Source organism: Daucus carota, chromosome 2 (genome assembly GCF_001625215.2).
Source record: "Daucus carota subsp. sativus chromosome 2, DH1 v3.0, whole genome shotgun sequence".
Lineage (NCBI taxonomy): Eukaryota > Viridiplantae > Streptophyta > Magnoliopsida > Apiales > Apiaceae > Daucus > Daucus carota.
This window is the reverse complement of record NC_030382.2, coordinates 39,261,982-39,284,419: the sequence shown is the minus strand read 5'-3', so window position 1 is coordinate 39,284,419 and position 22,438 is coordinate 39,261,982. Positions and strand designations below refer to the sequence as shown.

The window sequence follows — 22,438 nt, the reverse complement described above, 5'->3', positions numbered from 1 at the left end:
TTCAACCTACTCAACTACTTGAATATCATCCCCTAGATGATCAATGATGATTATGTACCAAACTAGGGACATCTTATGACCTAGAACCTCCAATTTGCATCTACTGTTTGGACTTCATAAGTCTATTCTTTCTCCACAAGTATATATTTCGATCTTCATATTCTCTGCTATCTCGAATTTGTTTGATTGTAGCTTGACAAATCTTTAATCTTTATTGACCATTGAACCACCGTTGAACTATTTTCTCACTATACAGATGTATAAATTATTTAAAATATATTTCTAACCTATAATCATAAAGGGCCCTCAGCACAAAGACATCTAATCTATACCCTTTATTAATAAACAATTTTGTTTAGTGCAAAATCATAAATACCAAATATCAAAAATTAATTTAGTTATCATTATGTGAAAATTTTCTTTTATAATAATTATTATATTATTATGAAAGGGCTACCAAATTGGCTAGGATCACCAACAAATTACATTCCAACAAAATTATACGTTTTAATTTTCAATACTCACACAATTTAGTCTATTTACAAAAAAAATTCTATAAAATCCCTACAAGACTTCAAAATTCAAATAAATAATAAATTCATATTGATATTAATATAAGTTTTATTAGACAAATTTACACTAATCACTACAACAAACATGGGTATTTACGACGGACAACTTACGATGGATATGAGGTTTAATTTCTGTCGTAAATAGCCCATTATGTTGTAGTGAATATGAAAGTTAATCTTTAACTTAAAAAATATATTTAAGTTATTTAATTTAATTGTTAGACGACAATACTATCTACACCGTCGTTGAAATAATTAATAAGTTGATAAATGAACAATGCATGAGAGAGTGTATAATGTTTTTTGAATTTTTCTGGTTTTTCAAAAAATAGGACAAAACCGACCGATGTTACGTTGAGAAACAATCGGTTATGCATTTCAACATAAAACGGCATCGTACCCCTTCTGTGACGCCTATATATTACCCATTTTCTAAATAAATAATTATTTATTTAAAAATAGAAAAATAGAGTTAAAGCCGACCGAAGGCTTTTTTCTTTAGACACAAAATGACATTGTTTTGTCTAACAAATAGTTAAAATATTGACTAAAGATACCCAAACACTTAACCGACCAATGTGTTGGTCGGTTATGATCTGAACAAGCCAGCTCTAAAACCAACCATTCTCTCGCTTTGGTGGGTTTAAATAAGTCGAAGTCTTGCCAGCAACGCAGAACGACATCGTTCTAGTTAAAACCGACCAATTTGTGTCCGTCGATTTTATCCGGACACTTTTTTCATTTCAGTCGGTTTTACGCGATCGGATTTGTCTCTTTTTTTTAGTGTCACAGAAGAATGCTAAGCTCATAATTCAAGATAGTATCCAACTCCTGATCAAATGATGGTTCTGGCCTACCATTATTGGTAGCTTCCGTGTTGCCGATATGCTTGATTCAGCCACATTTTGAAGAAATCAAATTATTTGTTCCATTTGATATTTTAGATTTTAATCCTCTCAAGGGTAATAAGAAATAAAAGGTATATTCTCAATGGTATTCTTCTACTTATGATTTTTTTTAGATGACGCCTTTTCATTTGTCACTTACAACTTATAAGGGGTAGCCTTCTATTTTAAGTTTTACGAATTTCATGTCATCTGATCAACTATATGTCAAATAAACGTCAAAATTTAAGCAAATGATTTACCAATCATTTGAAGTTCAATCTTCTTAAATTATCAACAAGGTTAACAATGTGATACAATTAAAAAGAGAATCATCAAAAAATTTGAACCAATAGTTCAAAGTAATTTAGCAAATTGAAAAGGGTTCGCAACCTAACTCCAAGTGATCAGCGTGATGAATAGGCATAATTATCCTTTTGAGCCTATTTAATAAATGAAAAACCATTGATGTCATAAAAGTAGAACATCAACTCATCCAAAGGGCAAACTTTTAATAGCTACTCACTTCATATTTAGTATTTAAGAGCTGCAAGTAGTATATTTCACAAGTAAACTGAGTGACTTTTAATCATTATTAAAACTTGATCAAATTTGGAACATTCTTGCACTCAAGTTGAGGTGATTTAATATCAATTTTCTTGAAATTAAAAGGTCAGTCATAATATCAATTTTAACAATCTAGTATGCCATTATTATGGAGACCGCCAAACCGTGACATAAGTAGCATTCACAGTAGAACCGTCAGTTTAAACAGGTATATATAGGCAGCTATCTATGATGAGATGCATGCAGTGGAATTAATTCTGCACACTTGGATTCTGCAAAAACACAGGATTATGCATAGGTTTAGCCGTTTAGGACTGTCATGACACTGCAGATTTCTGGAGGTTGCAACAGCCGAAACAAAATTATTTCAAGTTCTTACCATTAAACCATTAACGGCTTTTGACGAAGTTGGAAAATTCACTGCTTTCTCTATTGAATCAGGATTTATAGTGCAGAATGACTTTTTGCCTTTTACAGTCATGTAATCTCAGTTCTAGGTTATTGGGAGTTGCATATATATATGGGTGCAGACACTACAACAAAAATAGCATCAGACAACGGTTTTTGCCCGTTGTCTGATACCCAAGAAAACCGTGATCTATTGTGATGCCGTCTGATACGCGCCTCAGACAACGGTACGTACCGTTGTGTGAGATCAATAAACACAACGATTTATATTTAACAGCGTGTTGTGTTACACCCAGAAACAACAACTGATTAGTTTAACAAAGTGTTGTTATAAACATTTTACAACAACAGTCATATTTAGAATTTGTGTTGTTACTAGGATCCACAACAGTTTGTGTATATATTTACTTGTTAATAAGAGTATCAGACAAGATTGTTTGCGTTATAGAGGCTCGTGTTTTACTACCTTGTACCACGGGCTTAGAGCTGTGGTCACTTGTGTGAGGCTCCTTATAACAATAGTTTATATAATGAAACAATTGTGTGAAAGCTCTTATACAACGGTTTTTCTATCAAATGCTTGAATAATATTGATTTAGACAATGGTTTGTTACTGCTATATACTTATTTGTATATGTCTAAGACAACGATTTTATTCTTAAAATTGTGTTGTTTGTAGGGCTTAGGACAATTGTTCCTTTTTCTTTTCCTTTTGTATTTAGTTATGTCAGACAATGGTTTTACATAACCTAATTAAACTATGCTAAAGAATATAATTAACAAGCCATAAATTAGTAACAAAAGTTTTCATTATCAACTATAGTAACAACATACAATCACATATACCCGCCACAAATCAGCTGCTATACAAATCAGCTGACTATTTTGTTATAATTTACGCTAGGACATTTGAATGTTAGCACTCTCTTATATATGTTTATTTTCTTAGAAGTCATTGAGTCAGACAATGTTTTATTAGTTAAAGACTTGTCTATAAGGTTTAGATACGATGCTATCTAAAACACTTGTATGTTAGATTCCCAGTCACACAACACTGTATGGAACCCTTGTTTGAACTGCTCTTAAACAACACAACAAATAAAACACTTGTCTAATTACAACAACGGCTTCTTAAAATGTTGTCTAAAATTTCTTCACACATCGGCTCTAAAAACAGTTGTCTAACGTGCATCATGAGACAATACCACTGTTAAGATACCGTTGTCTGATTAAATTTACTAGACAACAGTTTTTCAACCGTTGTAGGTCGTAGGTGTTAGACAATAGTTTTTCGAGGACGAAAATAAAGTGTCGTGTCTTTATTTCCGCCAACACTTTTTTCAGCGTCCGTTGTCTGATAAGTGTTGTCTCGTGTCAGTTTTGTTGTAGTGAGAAGATAATTCTAAAACCTTCTCCTCGTGACAAGTTTATGACTGCAAATACTTAATAATTTATTAATATAGTAAGGCTCGGATGTTATTAAAATAATTTTTATATTGATGTTTGTCCATGTCAAGTCATGCATCAAGCTAACTAGCTAAGCTTTCAAATATAAAATCCTTGGAAATATATAGCAAGTAATAACCTGGTACAACTTGAGACAAAATGCAAACAATAATTATCCAGCTATATAAGGCAATGTTGGCATGCTGAAGCAAAATCCTTACAGAAACAATTAGGACTATTGGTTATTGAGCAAAAACTATAGTAGAAAATTCAGAACCAAAACACAACCAAAGAATGAAAAAAAATTATTAAATATATTAATTCATTAAAGAGATATTAATGCATAACTTGTCTTTTCCCATTATCATTCATTAGATATTTCTATAATCTGGAGCATTTGTACTTGGACTACTAGCGCTTTTGCCATCAATATTACAGCCGGCAAGTGGTGAGAATGATGGAGCAGCCTTCAAAATATATTTGCCCGGTCCAAGTCTAATGAAAGAAGAGCTAGGTCTTACCTCAGGGAAGTGACTATGTGTAGGAGAAACTCTTTTATCATTCGGAGAACTTAAGTTTACTTCTGAAAAAGAGATGTGATCTTCCTTAAGTGTCTCTGGTATGACAAGATCTTCTAAAATGTTGTCACACCAGCTGTCAAGATCAAAGAGCTTTGGAGGTTGTCTCTTGCCGCCAGATGGAACCACTGCTCTGATTGGTGAACTAGACAATTGGCACGAGTTTAGTGATGAAAAACATCCTCCTCCAGGGCATGCCTCACTACTCGTATCGTTTGTCACATTGTGAGGAATGCTGAACACAGAATTCAAGATATTTTCCAACTTCTGGTCATATGATATCTCTGGCATGGTGGCTTCTGTGTTGCCAATTTGCTTACCTGAGCCATATTCTGAAGAAAATAAATTATATGTTGCATGTTACATTCTAGATTTTAATCCTCTCCAGGCATTAAATAAAAAATAATAGACATTTTCCAACTAATTAAGAAGTAACATGAAGACCCTTTAAGCAAAAACTATATAACCTGTTGTTTAAATTCAATTGAGCTCTACGGGACAAATGACTATTTGTTTTTCGGGTTATTAGGCAAAAATATCACCGAACTCATGATCAAGTTGCAATTGAGTCACTGAACTCAAAAAATTTGCAAACGGATCACAGAACTGGATTTAACTTGCAGTCAACTCGCTGAACTAATAAAAATTTGCATTTAGATCACTGCGCCGTTAAGTATCAGTTGACTTTAACGGAATCCGTTAAAAAAATTGAAAAAAAAATATATAAATTCAATCTCTTAAAAACTCAATTTTGAAAATTTAAAACTTCGAAAAAATCTGGAAATTTGGAAAAAAGTCTGAAATTTTTTTAACTTCAAAAATTTAGGTATATTTTTTGAATTTCCAGATTTTTTCGATTTTTTTCGAAGTTTTTACATTTTTCATATTTCTTAAAAACATTCCATATTTTTTAAAGTTTTCTCAAAATTTTCAGATTTTTTTAAGTTTTCAGAATTTTTTGAGAAAATCGAATTTTCATATTTTTTTATATTTTATTATTATTATTTTTAACGGATTCCGTTAAAGTCAACTCATGCTTAACGGCACAGTGACTTAAATACAAGTTCTTATTAGTTCAGTGAGTTGACTGCAACTTAAATTTAGTTCTGTGATCCGTTTGCAAACTTTTTGAGTTCAATGATCCAACTGCAAGTTGACCATGAGTTCAGTGATCTTTTTGCCTATTAACTCTTTGTTTTTCCATATATAGAGTGATAAGCGGAACCAATAATTCAGAGTAATTAAGCAAATTGAAAACTTTAAATAGCTGCTTCATATTTAAGTAGTATTTATGAGCTGCTTGGAGCAAGCACTACAATTTTTTTATTTTTTGCTAAATACAAGCAGTACATTTAACAACCAAACTAAATGACTTCTGATCATTATGTAAACATTTAAATATGACTTCTGATCAACCAAGCAGTACACTCAATCTGAGGTGATTTAATATCAATTCTCTTGATGAAGGTCAGTCATAATCAATTTTAACAATCTAGTATGCCTTCAATATATATAAAGACCGCTAGACAGTGACAAGCATAGCAATCACAATAGAACGGTCAGTTTAAACAGGTAAAATACTTTATTCATACTTATATATCAATAGCATAAGGTGCTAGTACTGTCTAACGGAACCATTTTCAGAATGAAATAGAAGAAAAGCAATACGCATGTAATATATAGTACGTAGAGTACCTTCTTTCTTGCCATAGGCATTTTTACACCAAGAGCATCGACATCTATCAGAGCATCCAACGTTTGACTTTTGATGCAAAGTAGTAGATATGTTTTAGGCAGTGGATAAATCATATAATTACATGGATAATATATTTACAAAATTACTTATAAATGAACCTGATAGCATTCGCAGTAGCTTTGAATGCACATCGACATCTTGCAACTGCACCCTCTTTTATGCGTTGCAGATGAAGCTGTTGGCTTACATATGTCCTGCTGAAATTTCACTTGAGTAACAGTAGCTTATTAATAAGATCTTAAAAGAAAATCAAGCTTACAGGGCCATACCTGAGTAATATTCGCAGGGGACTCACTCACACGCTGCAAAATCTTGGGTGCAAATGCTAATGGATCTCGAGACACGATTTGTCTCCTTGTTTCAAGAACTTTATCTTGGTATTCGGGGGTGTTAAAGCACCCCTGGCAAGAACAAGTTTCAGAACAGTAGTATCCAGAAGCAAAGCAATTACAGTATCTACAAGGAGCAATTTGTTTGGATGTGAAATTAAATCACGTCTGTTTAAGGAATAAAAATTGATAATAAATAACGAACCACTTACTGTTTCAGACATTTTGTTTTCTTGCAGTTGCAGCGTTTGCAGCCATCTCCATCACTGGATCCTGTTGACCTTTTCCTGAAAAAATTGAATAATTGATGGTAAACATGTTAAAGTATAATAATATATATTATTCTTATTCTGCACATATTATATATATTATTATATATATAATCTTGCCTTTTCTTTGGCGGACTCAATTTAGGACATTCCCTTTGATGACATGCAGTAGAATTTTGCTCCCTTGGATTCTGCAAAAACACAGAATTAGGAATAGGTTTAGGACTGCCATGACACATAATTCCTGGAGTTGAAACAGCTAGCAGATCGAATATCAAGTAATCCGAGTTCTTACCGATAACCCATCAACTGCTTTTGATGAAGCTTGAGAATTCACTGCATTCTCTGTTGATTTTAAGGTTGCTGCACAACCCACGGGCAATGCTTTCACTAGGCTATTCAAATGCAGACCGATTCCTGATGGCTTGTAAATGTTCCCCACTGCCAGGTTGTTGGACGGTGCATATATGGGTGTAGATTCTGTAGAAGATAGATCTAAAACCTGTGTTCCACATAAGGTTCAAATCATATATAACTGGAAATCATAAGCACCGCCATTAAGGTTGTAAACTATTCAATATATAGATGACCAGAGAAGAGAAAGTAGAAGGAAAGGGAAAATCTAAGAAGAACAATTATCAGGCGAAAAGTGTTAAAATACATTGATACAAATAAAATATCACAATTCCGAATCCTCTATCAGACACAAAAATACATGTGAAACAACAAAACTCGAAATTCTGGTTCGGTCACTGTTGACATACATACACATATAAAAAAAACTCAATAATTGAAATGTAACAACAAAGGACAAGAATGGTATTTGTACCTCAACCCGAGCAGAATCAGATGACTTGGGAGCGATAGCATCATTTCTTGTTTGAGATGAATTCATTTTCGCTAACAATTCAATCAAAACCCTGATTATAGAACCTCTATATGTATCTATATCTCTGGCTCTCTCCGTGCCAATATATGTGTGTATATATAATCTTCTGGATTTCAAAACCCTGATGCTAGGAATATTTATAGATATTTGATCCTGGTATAAAATCATTCTTTTAACCAGAAAATAATATAACAGAAAAGTAAATTCCCTTTGCTTTGCAGTTATAGTAATATCTTGATTGCTAGCTCTGGAAACAGTAAATTTCACAACTATGCAGCCGCGTTTCTGAATTAGAAAACTGGCGAGAGGGAAAGCGTTTTTGAATTTTAGCAAATTACAGTACTGATTACAGAAGAGATACAGAATTTTTTTTAAATCTCATTGATTCCCTGTGAATTTCATAAAGTATAAAAAATATTATAAGATACATCAAAACTAATGCTTTAATAAAATCCAGAAAATTCATGAGATTTTCAAGAAATTTGATAAAAATTTAAATTGTGTGCTGGAATATTATTTATAATAATTAAAAACTTCATTATATTTCAAAATTTTCATATATATTTGTACTATTTTTATTTTTTTTAGGTATTACAAGATTTTAACGTCATTCTAAAAATTCACATCAAATATATTTAAAAAAAATTCAGATCAAAATAATATTTAAAAATCATATTGAATACATTTATAAGATTTTCTAAAAAAATATATATGAATAAGATGTTCTAATTGAAGTACTTGTTACATTACTAGGATACAACTAACATGGAGAAATTGAGTTCTTCTATCATCCACAGTAGCAAATTTAGTTGTGTAGTAAACTTTGGAGTTGTAGTAAACATTTTTTATCCTTAATGACTAGAGGAGCATCTTTGAAAGCATCACTGAAATATTCAGATGGTGTGGAAATATTTTTTTATAATATTGGACCATGTGAGCTTAAGTTGTCTGAGCATCAAGAGAGCACCACCACTCGAATGCCTCCTTATGGAACCCCGAGCAGCTGAGGCACCAAAAGAGTCATCTGATTCTGAGAGAAGGGGGAGACCCAGACGTGTACTCTCAGATGTCCATGGGCGAGAAACTGTGTTTGTGTTTGGGCTGGCTAGGGGTTCTAGAGAGAAGGGAGAGCATCTCTATAGAAAAACATTTCAAACAACTAACTGAATTTCCTCCAAGTTTAGATACAATTAAATGGTGGGATAGCTTTTTGGTAAAAACTCGTTCCGACGCCCTTCTACCCAACAAGTTTGTGGTTACGAACCAAAATGAGGTGATTAGAGAAAAGGTTTATAATTTTATTTCCTTCAATCATTTCATTCCAAATATTTGAACTAGAAATCTAACCCTCATGTATAGTTTGAAAGAAATGATCATTCTACTTTAAAATCATGTTACCCCTATAATCTTCATCATGAAATATTTAGACTAGCTCACTCATATGTAGTTATCACTATTTTCTCATACTCTCTTCTTTCTCCATAAAACTTCATTATAATTTTCTCTATTCCATTCTCTCACCATTCCATTCCATCCAAGTGAGCACAATCTAAGTGTTAAAATTATTTAATGAAGTGAAGTTTGGAGAATTAGTTAAATTTGTTTTTACATTGGAATTGTTCATGTTGAGTCGAACATCATGCCTTAAAATATTTGAAACCCTTGTAAATATTTGGCAAATAATAACCTCGCACAATTTAAGACAAAGGCAAATAATAATCATCCAACAATACAAGGTAATATGACCAATATGAGTTTATGGTGGTGAACACTTAGTGTTAAAATTATTTAATAAAGTGAAACTTGGAGGATAGGTTAAAGCTGTTTTTATATTGGAATTGTCCGTGTCCAGTCGAACATCAAGCCTTTAAATATTTAAAACCTTCGTAAATATTGGGCAACAAAACTGGGTACTTATGATAGAAATTAAGCCTTAACTCCGTCATAAGTTAGTACTTTACGACAGAAATTTTTCGTCATTTTTGCTCAAGTAGTAAGTTCGATAACACGTCACAATTTTCCATTTACGTCGTAAGTAGCGTGAAGCGTCGTAAGTTTACCTGGTGAGACCCACAATTTCATTATAATAATAGTTAAAATTACGACGTGAAGTTCTCATAAGATAGCAACTTTACGACAGAATTTATGTCGCATGTTCATCGCAAATCGGGAACTTATGACGAATTTAAGCTTAAAATTCCGTCGTCAATAGCAATTTGTTGTCGTGCTTCATATTTAGTATATAAGAGCTGCATGCAGTATATTTAACAAGCAAACTGATTGACTTCTGATCATTAAAAAAACTAGATGAATTTGGAACATTCCTGCACTCAAGCTGAGGTGATTTAATACTATTTCTCTTGAAAAAGGTCAGTCATAATATCAATTTTAACAGTCTAGGCCTTTTACAGTCATGGGAATCCTTGTCATCAGCTGATTTTAAAGTTGCCGCACAACCCATTGGCAATGCTTTATTGCTTTGACTATGCTATTTAAATGCAGCTAGCCCAATTCCTGATGGCTTGTAAATATTCCCTAGTTCTAGGTTGTTTGGAGTTGCATATATGGGTGCAGAAGATAATTCTAAAACCTTCTCCCGGTGACAAGTTTATATTGGGTTTGTCCATGTCAAGTCTTTCATCAAGCTTTCAAATATAAAACCCTTGTAAAATATATGGCAAGTAATAACCTGGTACAACTTGAGACAAAATGCAAAGAATAATTGTCCAGCTATTACATAAGGCAATGTTAGCAAACAAGGGCTATTGGTTATATATTGAGCAGAAACTTAGTAGAAAATTCAAAACCACAACACAAACAAAGAATGAAGAATAACAATAATTATATATATTAATTCATTAAAGAGAAAATCCATAACTTGTCTTGTCAGCTGTCACATTATCATTCATTAGATATTTCTATAATCTGGAGCATTTCTGCCATCAATGCAGCTGGCAAGTGGTGGGAATGATCGAGCAGCCTTCAAAATATATTTGCCCGGTCCAAGTCTAATGATAGAAGAGCTAGGTCTTACCTCAGGGAAGTGACTATGTGTATGGAGAAACTCTTTTTTTATCATTCGGAGAACTTAAGTTCACTTCAGAAAAAGAGATGTAATCTTCCTTAAGTATCTCTGGAGGTTGGCTCTCGCCAGATGGAACCACTGATATGATTGGTGAACTTGACAACTGGCGCGAGTTTAATGATGAAAAACAACCACTTCCAGAAACCAGGGCATGCCTCCCTACTCGTATCATTTGTCACATTGTGAGGAAATCTGAACACAGAATTCAAGATATTTTCCAACTTCTGATCAAATGATGAGGCCGTTTGGGCAATCTTAAAAAAAGTGATTCTAATTTGCTTAAAGTAAATAAGTGAATTAGAAGTGAGAAGAAAATAAGTTATTAATAACGTGGTTGGAAAAAAAGTAGAAGCTCCTAGAGAAAAGCTAGCATTTTTAGTTTTTTAAACGTGCTTCTGCTTATTTACATAAACGGACCAGGAAAAGCAGAAGTTGCTTTTGCTAAACAAATGTGGGCGATATCTTAGTGACCTTCTGAAGAAAAACAAATTATATGTTGCATGTGACATTTTAGATTTTAATCCTCGAGCTAGGCCGCTAATAAAGAAGATTCGTGAAGACCCTTCAAGCAAAAACTACATATATGATGAACTATTAATTTCAATTGAGCCCTACATGACAAACTCTGGAACCAATAATTGAGTAATCGAGTAATTGAATAATCTAGCAGTGGATATTCCATACTGGTTATATAAGATTTTTAATATATATTTTCCGTAAGGTAAGATTTTTAATATTTAAATATGAAAATTGTTACTTTATGACGGAAAGTTCTGTCGATATCTTAAATATGCGATGTTTTTCTTATTTATAACGAATGTTCAAAATTGTATAGTTTTCTTGAACTTACTATTTGACAAAAATGACAGAATTTTTTCCGTCATAAATTGGGAACTTACGACGAATTTAAACTTAAATTTTCGTCGTAAAATTAAAAGACCTGTTTGTTGTAGTGCATGACCTTCCTGAACAGAAGCCATAAAAGTAGCGCAAGCATCCACAAATTAAACGATTTATAAAACGCAATTAGAGCTGTAATTCGAGTCGGGCGGCTTGCGAGCTCGCCCGGCTCGAACTCGTTTAACAAGGCTCGACTCGGCTCGTTTAGTTAAACGAGCCGGCTCGACTCGACTCATGAAATTAAACGAGCCGAGTTCGGGTAGAGGTTTAGGCTCGATTAAGTGTAAAATTAAACGAGCCGGCTCGCCCGACTCGTTAAAACCGACTCGTTTAGCTAAACGAGCCGGCTCGACTTGACTCGTGAAATTAAACGAGTCGAGTTCAGGCAGAAATTTAGGCTCGATTAGTTAAGCGAGCCGGCTCGGCTCGAATTACGCCCGGCTCGAATTTAGACCTTCCACCAAAAACGGTCAAATTTATACTTTCGACCAAAGTCGGTCGAAATTATAATTTCGACCAGGAACGCGCGACAGGTACTAAAAAATTTCAAATTCAAAAGTGCGGCAAATTTCCCGCCACAAAATATTTTCGACCGGAATTTATTTTCGACCAAAACCATGGCGGGAATAAAATGGAGAGACAGGTCGAACGCATGCGGTCGAAAATAACTTTACTTTCGACCGCTTATTTTCGACTGTTTTTATCTGCGACCAAATTCGGTCAAAATTATTAATTTCGACCACTTATTTTCGACCGTATCTATTTTCGACCAAAAACGGTCGAAAATAGGTTTTGGTCGGAAAAAACGGTCAAACCCTTTTTTCTTGTAGTGCCTAAACGCAATCAAATCCCTAACTCAGCAACAAATGTAATAAACTGGGCACTAATACAACAAGTCAGTCATAAATTACTAGAAATTATAAGTTCAGGCTTGTATTCATACATTTGAAGATGAAAAAAATAAAAATAAAAACAAAATTTTGGTTCTTTCACGACACGTGTACGTACAAATAAATCAAAAAAATCTCGGAATCCTATTTCCTCCACCGCACACATACATAAACATAAACAAGACTGAATAATTGAAATGTAACATCGAAAGATACGATTACAATCGTACTTGGACTAGAGCAAAATTCGATGAATTCGGACAATTATATCATTTGTTGTGTTTCAGATGAGTTTTTTGATAAGCAGCATATATTATATAAATCTCGGTAAATCTTACATAATGAGGCCATAGTAACCCAACCAAAAGCAACCACCAGAATACCTAACCCTAAGTACGAGAAATTAATACAAGGGCCTAAACTGCAACAAGTAGTGAACAAAAGAGCACGACTACCCGAGATATATAATGCAGAGTTAAAGATTAAAGAGGAGGCAGAAGGCAATTAAACGCTTGAACGGCGTTTAAGTTTTTTCGCAACTGGAACTTGAGGCTGAGAGGAGGATGCACCATTAAAGCCCATTGTGGTCAGCATTTGCTCCACCGACATCATCAGAGTCTGAGCTTCATCAGACCAAGGAGGGGTAGGATTGTTCTCCACAAGATAGGACAGAGAGTGGAGGGTGCCATTGACAGCATGGTGAAGAACATCTTTTGCAAACAGTCCATGCCCTATTTATTGACAAAATGAATGCAATATGAATCTTGTGAAGAAAGATAGAAAAGAGAGAAATGAGCACAGCTTCAACACTCAATATTGTGCTTGTAGTGCCACTTTGGGTACCCAGATACAGTCCAACATTTGTCCCCTGTGTGATTTCTGCCACCACAAACAGTGCAACTCACACCACCACCAGATCCACCAGGGCCCTTGCTATACATAGCAGTATGTTCAGTTTCAACCACGGACGAAACATCTCTCTGGGACTCCTCCTGCTGCAATACTGCACAAGCAGCTTCAACGGTGGGCAGAGGATGTTGCATTAGTAGCTGGCTTCGCAAAGCACCATAGGATTCATCAAGACCATTCAAAAACACAAACAATCTGGACTCCTCTCTCTGAGTCTCAATAGTTTCAAGCAACACAGTTACATCAGCTGCTACAGTAGTAACTACAGGCAATAGGTTCATTGAATCGATCTCTTCCCAAAGACTACTAACAGCAGTATAATACTCATTAATTTTTATTTTGTTCTGGGAAACACCAAACAACTCTTTATTTAGCTTATATTTTCGTGCACCATTACTCAGTTGGAACCGTCTTTCAAGATGTTTCCAAATCTTATGTGCAGAATTGATAAATAAAATAGAGCGCTTGATATTGTCGGAAACATTACCATGAATCCAGGAGATTACAAGATCATTACATGTATCCCACTGCTGTCCTTGAGTTTCATCAGTAGCATGGCATGTCACCGAGTCGTTCACAAAACCCAGCTTTCTCTTGGATGAGAGTTGGATTTCAAAAGAACGCCTCCAACTTCGGTAATCACTAGCACCCTGCAGCTTTGCAACACTAATACATAGAGGCCCATCTGAAGGATGGAGAAATAGAGGATTTTGCATATCTGCAAAGTTGAATCTTCCATTTCCAGCCATCTTAGTGATTTTCCAGAAAACTCAAAAAAGGAGAAATGGAATGAGATTGAAAGGAGATATATGTTACTAGCTGTAGAACTGCTCAAAGAAATCAATCACTCATCACATCTATGCACTCACGCTCTGATACCATATTGACAAAATGAATGCAATATGAATCTTGTGAAGAAAGACAGAAAAGAGAGAAATGAGCACAGCTTCAACACTCAATATATTTCACACATTCAAATCTTACGTCTGTCATTCCCAATCATTATATCAATGATGGGAGAGAAAAAGGAATCTACCAATAACGGTCACAGCAAATACGATAGTACCCCTAGTGGTTTAACCTTATTACATGTCAGCTGGCGAAACAGAAAACATAAGACAAAATACTGAATAACTGAAATAATATGTAACAAAATAGCAGTGCAGTGGCATGACAGTGCAACATTCTCTTTACTATTGGACTGTCTAAATCGACGTCAGGGTTAGCAAAAGCAGCTGCATAATGAGCCAGGGAGCCACTTTGCAGAATGCTTGCAGCTTGGGGAGTCAAAATCCCATCCTTGCAGAAAGAGTACCCCTGATATAGCTTCCCTTTCCCCTTTCAGATGAGTTCATTTTCTCTAATAATTTTATCAAATCTCTAATTGTAAAACCAGGGGGTGTATAAAATTCTAGATATTAAAACCCTAACGTGAAAAATGAAACTGATGTGAGGGAGTATTTCTAGATATCTGATCCTGGTATAGATTAATTCTTTTAAGCAGAAACAATTGTGAGATATTGTGATTAAAAAGTAAAGTAAATTTTTCACCGGCTTGATATTACAGTAAATCTTTTGGTCGTTAAAAATAAATTTCAAAAACTATGCAGCCGCATTTTCGAATTTGAATCACGTCGGGAGTAAAAGTGTGAAAGCTGGAAAGGTAGGCTTGTTTTGGGCCGGCCCAAGTCTTTTAGTTATGGCTTGCATAAATGTTATCCATGCCGGGTTATTACCAGGGTTGTCTTTTAGTTATTTAGCCTTACTACTTCCTTCATTTTTGGCACCGCTGCTTTCATCCAGTCACTGCACTTTCGACATGTCGTATCCAGTAGGTAGCTGAGATTTCGTTCTTCTAATCTCAATTCATGTGATTACGATTTTCGAACACTGCGGTATAATACTAATTTTTATATGATAAGATCAACTGTGAAGATGTTTTTTCAGATGGTGTTGTTTGGATATTTGAAATATTTTTGTTTTTCTTTTTAATTTTAAGAGTTTTAAATTTTATGTGTTAAAAAAGTAAAACAACTAACAATTTTTAATATGTTTGTTTTCCAACCTGATTATATTGGAATTTCCTGCTCTATTTTATTAGAGTGCTTTTCTTTTCTCATAAAAGAATGTGTGAGCGAGCGAGCGAGCATAAATTTCATTATTTCTCACATATAGCTACGTACATTAAATTTTAATCAGATTCCACTTGTCAATAAGTTATCGGATCTGATCAAATGCATAGTGGCAAAGTAAAATGGTGTAAAGGATTTGGAAACCGTGATTTGTATTCTTTTGAGTGTGATGCCTGCCTTGTTATTTGAGTTTCTCTGTTTGCCTGCCGACCTTTCTTTATCTATACTACAATACTTGAGGCAGATGATATATATTTTATAGATTAGAGTGTATTTATCGAGTATCGGTGACAAATATATGTCGAGTGCCACTCCCCGGGACAAGTCACGTGATTTTAAAATATTATCGATTATAATTTCAAAAATAAAATATCGAATATCCATTTCCCATAGCATGTACTTGCTCAGTTTCGCTCAATTTTGTATGGATCGTTACAGGATTTTGACACGTATTTTAATATTTTTATAAAATATAATTTAAAATTTAGAGTTAAGTTCAATGGAGACCATATTTTTTTCGGAGACCTGTAGACCACATATGTTCTGCAACTAAAATAATTCATAAAAATATTGCAAAACGTATAGTTTTGCAAATCATGTTCTACGCAATCATTATTTCATTTAAAATCTTGAATATCATATAAGTCTTACATGTGGAACATTACAAAATGTTTTTTTCTATAAAATATGTTTAGTTTGCAGTACATTTATTCAACTTGTGCAGAACATACATTATCTACTTATTAAACATAGATGATCTTCAATAATTTTAATGAATACATGATATTTGTAGATAATATTTTACAAAATAATATATTTTATAGTGTTTTAATTGCAAAACATACGTGGTCTCCGATGAAATAGCGGTCTCCATAGAACTCTCCTCTTAAAATTTATCTTTAATATGCTTTTTTTGAATTTAAACATAAAATTCATTCAGAAAAACATAAATATTTTATAAAAATATTAAAATATATGTCGAACACAAATATATATTCCCATGTCCCCAGGAGGGAGGGAATGTATGTTAAAATTTTAAAGTTTTATTAGACCTTCATGACACATGTTATAACATGTTTTAAAGATTTGGGGTATAAAGCGTCTGTCCAGATTCTTTTCTTAATATTTGTAAACACTGACAAGTTAACAAAATATGTCAGGTAGGACATCAGTTCAGTCCATGCTTATAACTATAAACACATTTGAACTGACATAGTTTGACTAGCATTTAGCTACCTGAGCTTGACTCTTGTTGTATACATGGCCCTTTTCTTTTCTGTCAGCTCACAATTCTCTGGCAAGCTTAACTAATTAATCATGCAAAACTTGTTCAAAAAAAAATAAAATCAGGAGATGCTCCTTATTACTGGTTGATTTAATTGTTCACTAACTATCGATATAAGGAATTAGTAGATAATAGGAGAAAGCAAATGAATTGTGGCCATGTGGGAGCTGATGACACAACAAGACCGAATGAAAATTAGACAGCCTACCAGAATCCAGATTAGTGATTTACTCTGTCTGCAGTTTTTGATGTTACTGATCATATCCGGACTCGGTTAAAAGTGTTCAAGTCCAACATGAATATGTGTTTGAAGGTCGGACTCGATAATAACTTATTAATTTTACACGTTTTTGGCCTATTAAATGTCGGAGTGTTCATATCAATATCCGAGTGTCGAGTATCCAACACAGGTATTTTAGGTAAAATGAAGAGTACGGTAAGGTAATAGAGGACTGTATAAAAACAACAGTCTGTTAAATTAACTGGCTAGAATTAGATGGAGAAGGGCCAGAGGGAACCTAAGAGGCTTCTTTTTAGTGCAACTCCATTAGTGTTCTTGCTTCTTGTCTGCCTGCTTTACACACAGTTATCTGCATCAACTTCTCCTTCATTCAACAAATGTAATCGTAATTTACTTCTCTTTTCATCTTCAATTCGATGCTGATACCATAGACCATAATTGTTCATAAATTCTTCGTGAACTGCAGGGATGCAACAGTTAGCAAACTGGAAAGGCAGAGGCAACAAGTTTGATGAAGCAAGACGATATCAAGAACTCTATAAGCCAATTCTAAGGAGACTGGTAAAAGGTTGGTCAGTTCAATTCATATGATGGCTTGCTATATTACCAATTAATTAACATGCGCGAAATTAACAGGGGAAGATCAGAGCAAGCTTGAAGATCATGGATTCGCATGTGATTATGATTATTATTCAGTGGTTTGTGTTGCAAGTGAACCATCTCTGAGGATTGATACTAGAAGAATGATAGTTCAGATGCAACTAAACAAGACTTCTTTGCAAGATAGAACAGCCACAATTAGACCATATGCATGGCAACATTCTGTTGAAATTCTGGAAAATACGACACCAGTTCAGATTATACATCGAAACACAGCCAGTTTACCGGCCTGTCAGTACATTCATGATGTTCCGGCAGTTATATTCTCTTCCAGTGGCTTCAGGGGAAACTTATTCCATGAATTTGATGAGGTTCTCATCCCTTTATTCATCACATCTCGCCACTTTCAATCCGATGTTCAGTTCATACTTTCGGACTACAACCCTCCACTTGTAAGTAGATATGCAGAGATTTTCTCACATTTATCGCATTATCAGATTATGAATCCGGCTTCAGATGGAAGTGTACATTGCTTCCCTGCTGGAGCTGTGATCGGGCTGAAGTTCCATAGTTTTCTATCTATAAATATTTCTAGCAACATAAATCCAGGAGGCTACTCCATGTTAGACTTCAAGCAGTTTTTAAGAGAATCATACAATCTGAAGAAATTCAATGTGGAAACACAAAGGCCCAAGTTACTTCTTATTTCAAGAGTAAAATCAAGAACATTTCTGAATGAAGCGGATATGGTGAACACGATGGAAGGGTTAGGCTTTAGAGTATTCATTGCAAGGCCTGATCAGATGGCCAATTTAACAGAATTTTCGAAACTAGTGAGCTCATGCAGTGTTATGGTTGGAGCTCATGGCGCTGGCTTAACAAACGAGTTGTTTTTGCCTGTTGGTGCGGCTGTGATTCAAGTGGTGCCGCTGGGGCTTGAATGGGCATCAGCTTTTTATTTCGGTGAACCAGCACGAGTCATGGGAGTTCATTACATAGAGTACAGAATTCAACCAGAGGAGAGCTCACTTATTGATACATACCGTCGTGATGATCCAGTAATCTTAGATCCACAGTCTATATTCGACAAGAGTTTTGAAGCTGGCAGGGCTGTGTATATTACTGGGCAAAATTTGAAGATCAATATTCCCAGGTTTAGGAAGACTCTTATTGAAGCAAGACAACTTCTTGGACGTGATACTTTGGCTCCTTCGGATTGAGTTTGTGAATAGTTCAACATTATGTTCATACCTTCATTTCAATTAAAACATCCGGCAATTGATATGTGAATTGTTCCTTGTCTGCACTTTGCTCACAGCTGTAGCGCATCTATCAGGTTTACCATGTACATTTATTTACACAAACATGAATAGAATTGATTTACTAACTACAAGTTTTGATCAAATTGTGTCAAACTGAGAGTTGACATATAATACATAACCATGGGCAGTTCTACATTGAAATTTCAATTGCTAAAACGTCTCTGCCCAGTTTTTCCTACCTTTTGACATATCTAGCTGCCTTGAACAATTGCTGAAAAGAGCTTTTGGTTGATATCCTCTGATCCCGAATCAGGTTCCTCGTCACCTGTATATAAGCAACCACATATCCGTAAGTAGAAAATATTTTTAGTTTATTAAAATTTAACATTAATGTTATCACCTAGAACCTGCAAGAACTATATACATTTTCACAAAATGCAATATACTACATATAATCATCAACATTAATTGACTGCATACGATATATGGAAAAGGCAGCATGTATAACAAGGTCTTCAACTTGTATATTGATCTGAATTAAAATGGAAATGCCATGCAAACAGAGAACATTCCTTGTCCCGTCCAATTGATATAAACACATCTCAGACTTGTATGTTAATACCACTCTCCCGCTTTATGAGATATTTCAGAACTATCTATTTCAAGCCGTGTAACTTCTCATAAACTTACATTATATGAAATATTGCTGCATCGACTACATTTTGAATCACTAGCTTACTTACCCAATTTTGATCCAACTTGTACTGTCCATTCGTCAATGATCTGCAAAACATAAAGTTTTGTGTTATATTATAATAACATTCATCTAAGCAAATGATATTCACATATATAGACAAAAAATTAAAACAAGATATATAGCGAGTGCTGATTGCTTGGATTAAGCACCACAAAAAACTGGAGCTACAAACTACTACTTTAGTAAGAGCTCGCAGAAACCTCGCCATTTATAATTTGGGTTGTTTGCTGGCAAATGGTGCAACTTCTTTAGACACCATTTGGAAAATAGACAACCTTCAAGTATACACACAGAATTTGCAAAATGTGAAAAAAATGTTGGTGGACGCATTTGAGGTTACTAAATCCTTTCAATCTTTCCTGTAATAGGTCAGCTTTGACCATTGGAAAGAATCTGCTGCTAAAAGATTATTTCAGCTCAAAATTTTATTACAAATTTTTTCACATCAACACGACAACACGGGGTAGTGTGACACAGAGGTCCAAATATAAGGCAACTAAAATGAAGCTTCCACTTCAAGTTGACTTGTTGAAAAAGCAGCAATAAAGATCCGTTACTAATCAACAAGCATGTTCACAAGTTATCAGGACTGCAAGCAGATTTCAAGATGCTACAAGTTCTTTCTGTAAAACATGCAATCTTAATTTGGCGAAGATCGTCTATAACAAATTTTGTTTGTATAGCACCTAATAAAGTTCAGATCAATGACAATACAAAATTCATACCATATAATATCCTTTTAACTCATATATTGCCCATGTGTGCTGAGAATTGATAAAGATTACCTGGTTGAAGTTGTTGTAAGCAGGATCGTCAGAATCACTCGTGACAGGAACACCTGTAGATGCTTGCAACCGCTGTATTGATAACCTATTCCCAACTAGAGTTGTCCTAGCCTTGTCAATCAAATCCTGCAAGTAGATTGTGTAAAAAAAAAAAAAAGTCTCTCATTTTTTTTAGTAAATAGTTTAATCTTACTTACTGTTTGGAAATTAGTGTAGTTGTTTATTTAATTATACATGTGAGGCGAGTAGTTTAGTAGTTAACTAGTTTATCTACATTCTATAGTAAAGCCTAATTGTTCTATTAGGTATTTTATTCTCTGTAAAAGGATGTGATCCCTATATATCATGGTAGCTTTAATACAACTACATTGTTTTCTTTGAATTGTAATCGATTATCATGATTTTAGGGATTTAAACTTGGGGTACTGATTTGAGTAACGATTCAGGTCAGTACCTCGAGCTTTCAGGAGAATTGGTCACTTTAACACACTAGACCGGTAAATAACCCACATTACACAACAAACGAACAATCGTAAATCAACGATTAGCAAAAATACCTGTTTGGCTGCAAGTAGGTGGCCACACTCTTGCTTGAGAAACACCAACTCGTCCTGAATCTTTTTTATCCGCGACACCAGCTCCATCGGATTGGCCTGCATAAACATACACATGAACATAAATAAATACACACTGCACACAAGATGAGAGAAGAAGAGAGTGTAGGGGTTTACGTTTAGCGGATACGTTTGTTGAAACTCCTTTTGGAGTCGATTCTCGACGAGATTGAGATCGTGATTTGCCATAGTGAAGAGATTAATTAGACTATCTACTGCCTCGTGATGCTCGCCGCGGTCGCGATGATAATGATTGTTCATCTTTCCGCTCCGTTCTTCTCCGCCAGATTTTCAAAAATTGAAAGTTGCCCCCAAATTGTGATTTTAGTAAAGTGTATGCAGAGGGACTGTTTGGTTTCAGTATTTGTAGTAGCACACAAAAGAAAACCCTATATTTTAAAAAATATAAAAATATATCATTATAATATATTTTAAACGGTTTGTCTAGTGTGTGCCCATGAGCACATTTTAAGCGTGGAAATTTTTGTATTTGGGAGGTTTTGATTGGTGTGGTTGGTGTATTTGCCGGGGGTCCACCATTATTAAGAGATAGGAGTCAATCAAAATGATCTAGGTACAATATTTTCTGGACTTAGCATGTGCCCATGGACACACCATAAAAAAACCGTATTTCGAAAAAGTTCTCGAGATCTTATCAAAATGATAATTATTTTGAGATTAAAACTGTATCAAACATCAAGCTAAGAAATACTCGTATAGAATCTAATTCTAAGGAATTTTACTTTTCAAAATATTTTACTAACTTTAAATATCTAATTAGTAACATAATATTTTTATAATAGTTACTCCCTCCGTCCCCCTCAATTGTTTACATTGGAGGGGGACACGGAGACCAAGACAATGTATGAAAAATGATTAAAGTTAGATGAAAAGTGGGTAAAGTGGTGGGACCCATCAATATTTAATAATAGATTTGAGATAGTGGAGGAAAGTAGTGGGTGTAATAGTAGTTTTTATTGTTAAATACTCCCTCCGTCCCAGCCAATTCTTTACGTTTGGTTTGGGCACGGAGGTTAAGAAATATGTATAAAGTAGTGAGAAAGAGAAAGAAAAGTGGGTGAAGTGGTGGGGCCCATTAATTTTTAATGTATAAGAGAGAGTTAGTGGAGTAAAAGTAGTGTGAAAAGTAAGTAAAAGTAGTGTGAAAAGAGAAGAAAAGCTGGGAAGTGGTGGGACCCATTTACTATTTTTGGTAAGTTTTGAAATGTAAAGAATTGGATGGGACATCCCAAGGAGGAAACTGTAAAGAATCTGTTGGG

The 22,438-nt window shown here is 34.5% G+C and overlaps 4 protein-coding genes across 4 annotated transcripts; 1 reads left to right on the top strand and 3 right to left on the bottom strand.

Annotated features, from left to right (window-relative positions):
* Nucleotides 1-4,248: 4,248 nt before the first annotated feature.
* Nucleotides 4,249-7,704, bottom strand: LOC135150533 (protein tesmin/TSO1-like CXC 3). The gene is made up of 7 exons (XM_064086883.1): nucleotides 7,639-7,704; nucleotides 7,105-7,311; nucleotides 6,930-7,000; nucleotides 6,753-6,827; nucleotides 6,481-6,667; nucleotides 6,151-6,217; nucleotides 4,249-4,787 (listed from the first exon to the last, which is right to left on the bottom strand). Exons 1-7 carry the CDS (start codon nucleotides 7,702-7,704, stop codon nucleotides 4,249-4,251), a joined length of 1,212 nt encoding a protein of 403 aa, XP_063942953.1.
* A 5,373-nt stretch (nucleotides 7,705-13,077) lies between these two features.
* LOC108207526 (uncharacterized) lies at nucleotides 13,078-14,231 on the bottom strand. Its single transcript, XM_017377965.1, has 2 exons — nucleotides 13,382-14,231; nucleotides 13,078-13,304 (listed from the first exon to the last, which is right to left on the bottom strand). Exons 1-2 carry the CDS (start codon nucleotides 14,229-14,231, stop codon nucleotides 13,078-13,080), a joined length of 1,077 nt encoding a protein of 358 aa, XP_017233454.1.
* A 3,132-nt stretch (nucleotides 14,232-17,363) lies between these two features.
* LOC108206662 (alpha-1,3-arabinosyltransferase XAT3) lies at nucleotides 17,364-18,978 on the top strand. The gene is made up of 3 exons (XM_017377036.2): nucleotides 17,364-17,519; nucleotides 17,607-17,708; nucleotides 17,777-18,978. Exons 1-3 carry the CDS (start codon nucleotides 17,396-17,398, stop codon nucleotides 18,958-18,960), a joined length of 1,410 nt encoding a protein of 469 aa, XP_017232525.1. The 5' UTR covers nucleotides 17,364-17,395; the 3' UTR covers nucleotides 18,961-18,978.
* LOC108206663 (uncharacterized) lies at nucleotides 18,970-21,496 on the bottom strand. Its single transcript, XM_017377037.2, has 5 exons — nucleotides 21,276-21,496; nucleotides 21,102-21,197; nucleotides 20,545-20,670; nucleotides 19,746-19,785; nucleotides 18,970-19,327 (listed from the first exon to the last, which is right to left on the bottom strand). Exons 1-5 carry the CDS (start codon nucleotides 21,417-21,419, stop codon nucleotides 19,254-19,256), a joined length of 480 nt encoding a protein of 159 aa, XP_017232526.1. The 5' UTR covers nucleotides 21,420-21,496; the 3' UTR covers nucleotides 18,970-19,253.
* Nucleotides 21,497-22,438: the final 942 nt, after the last annotated feature.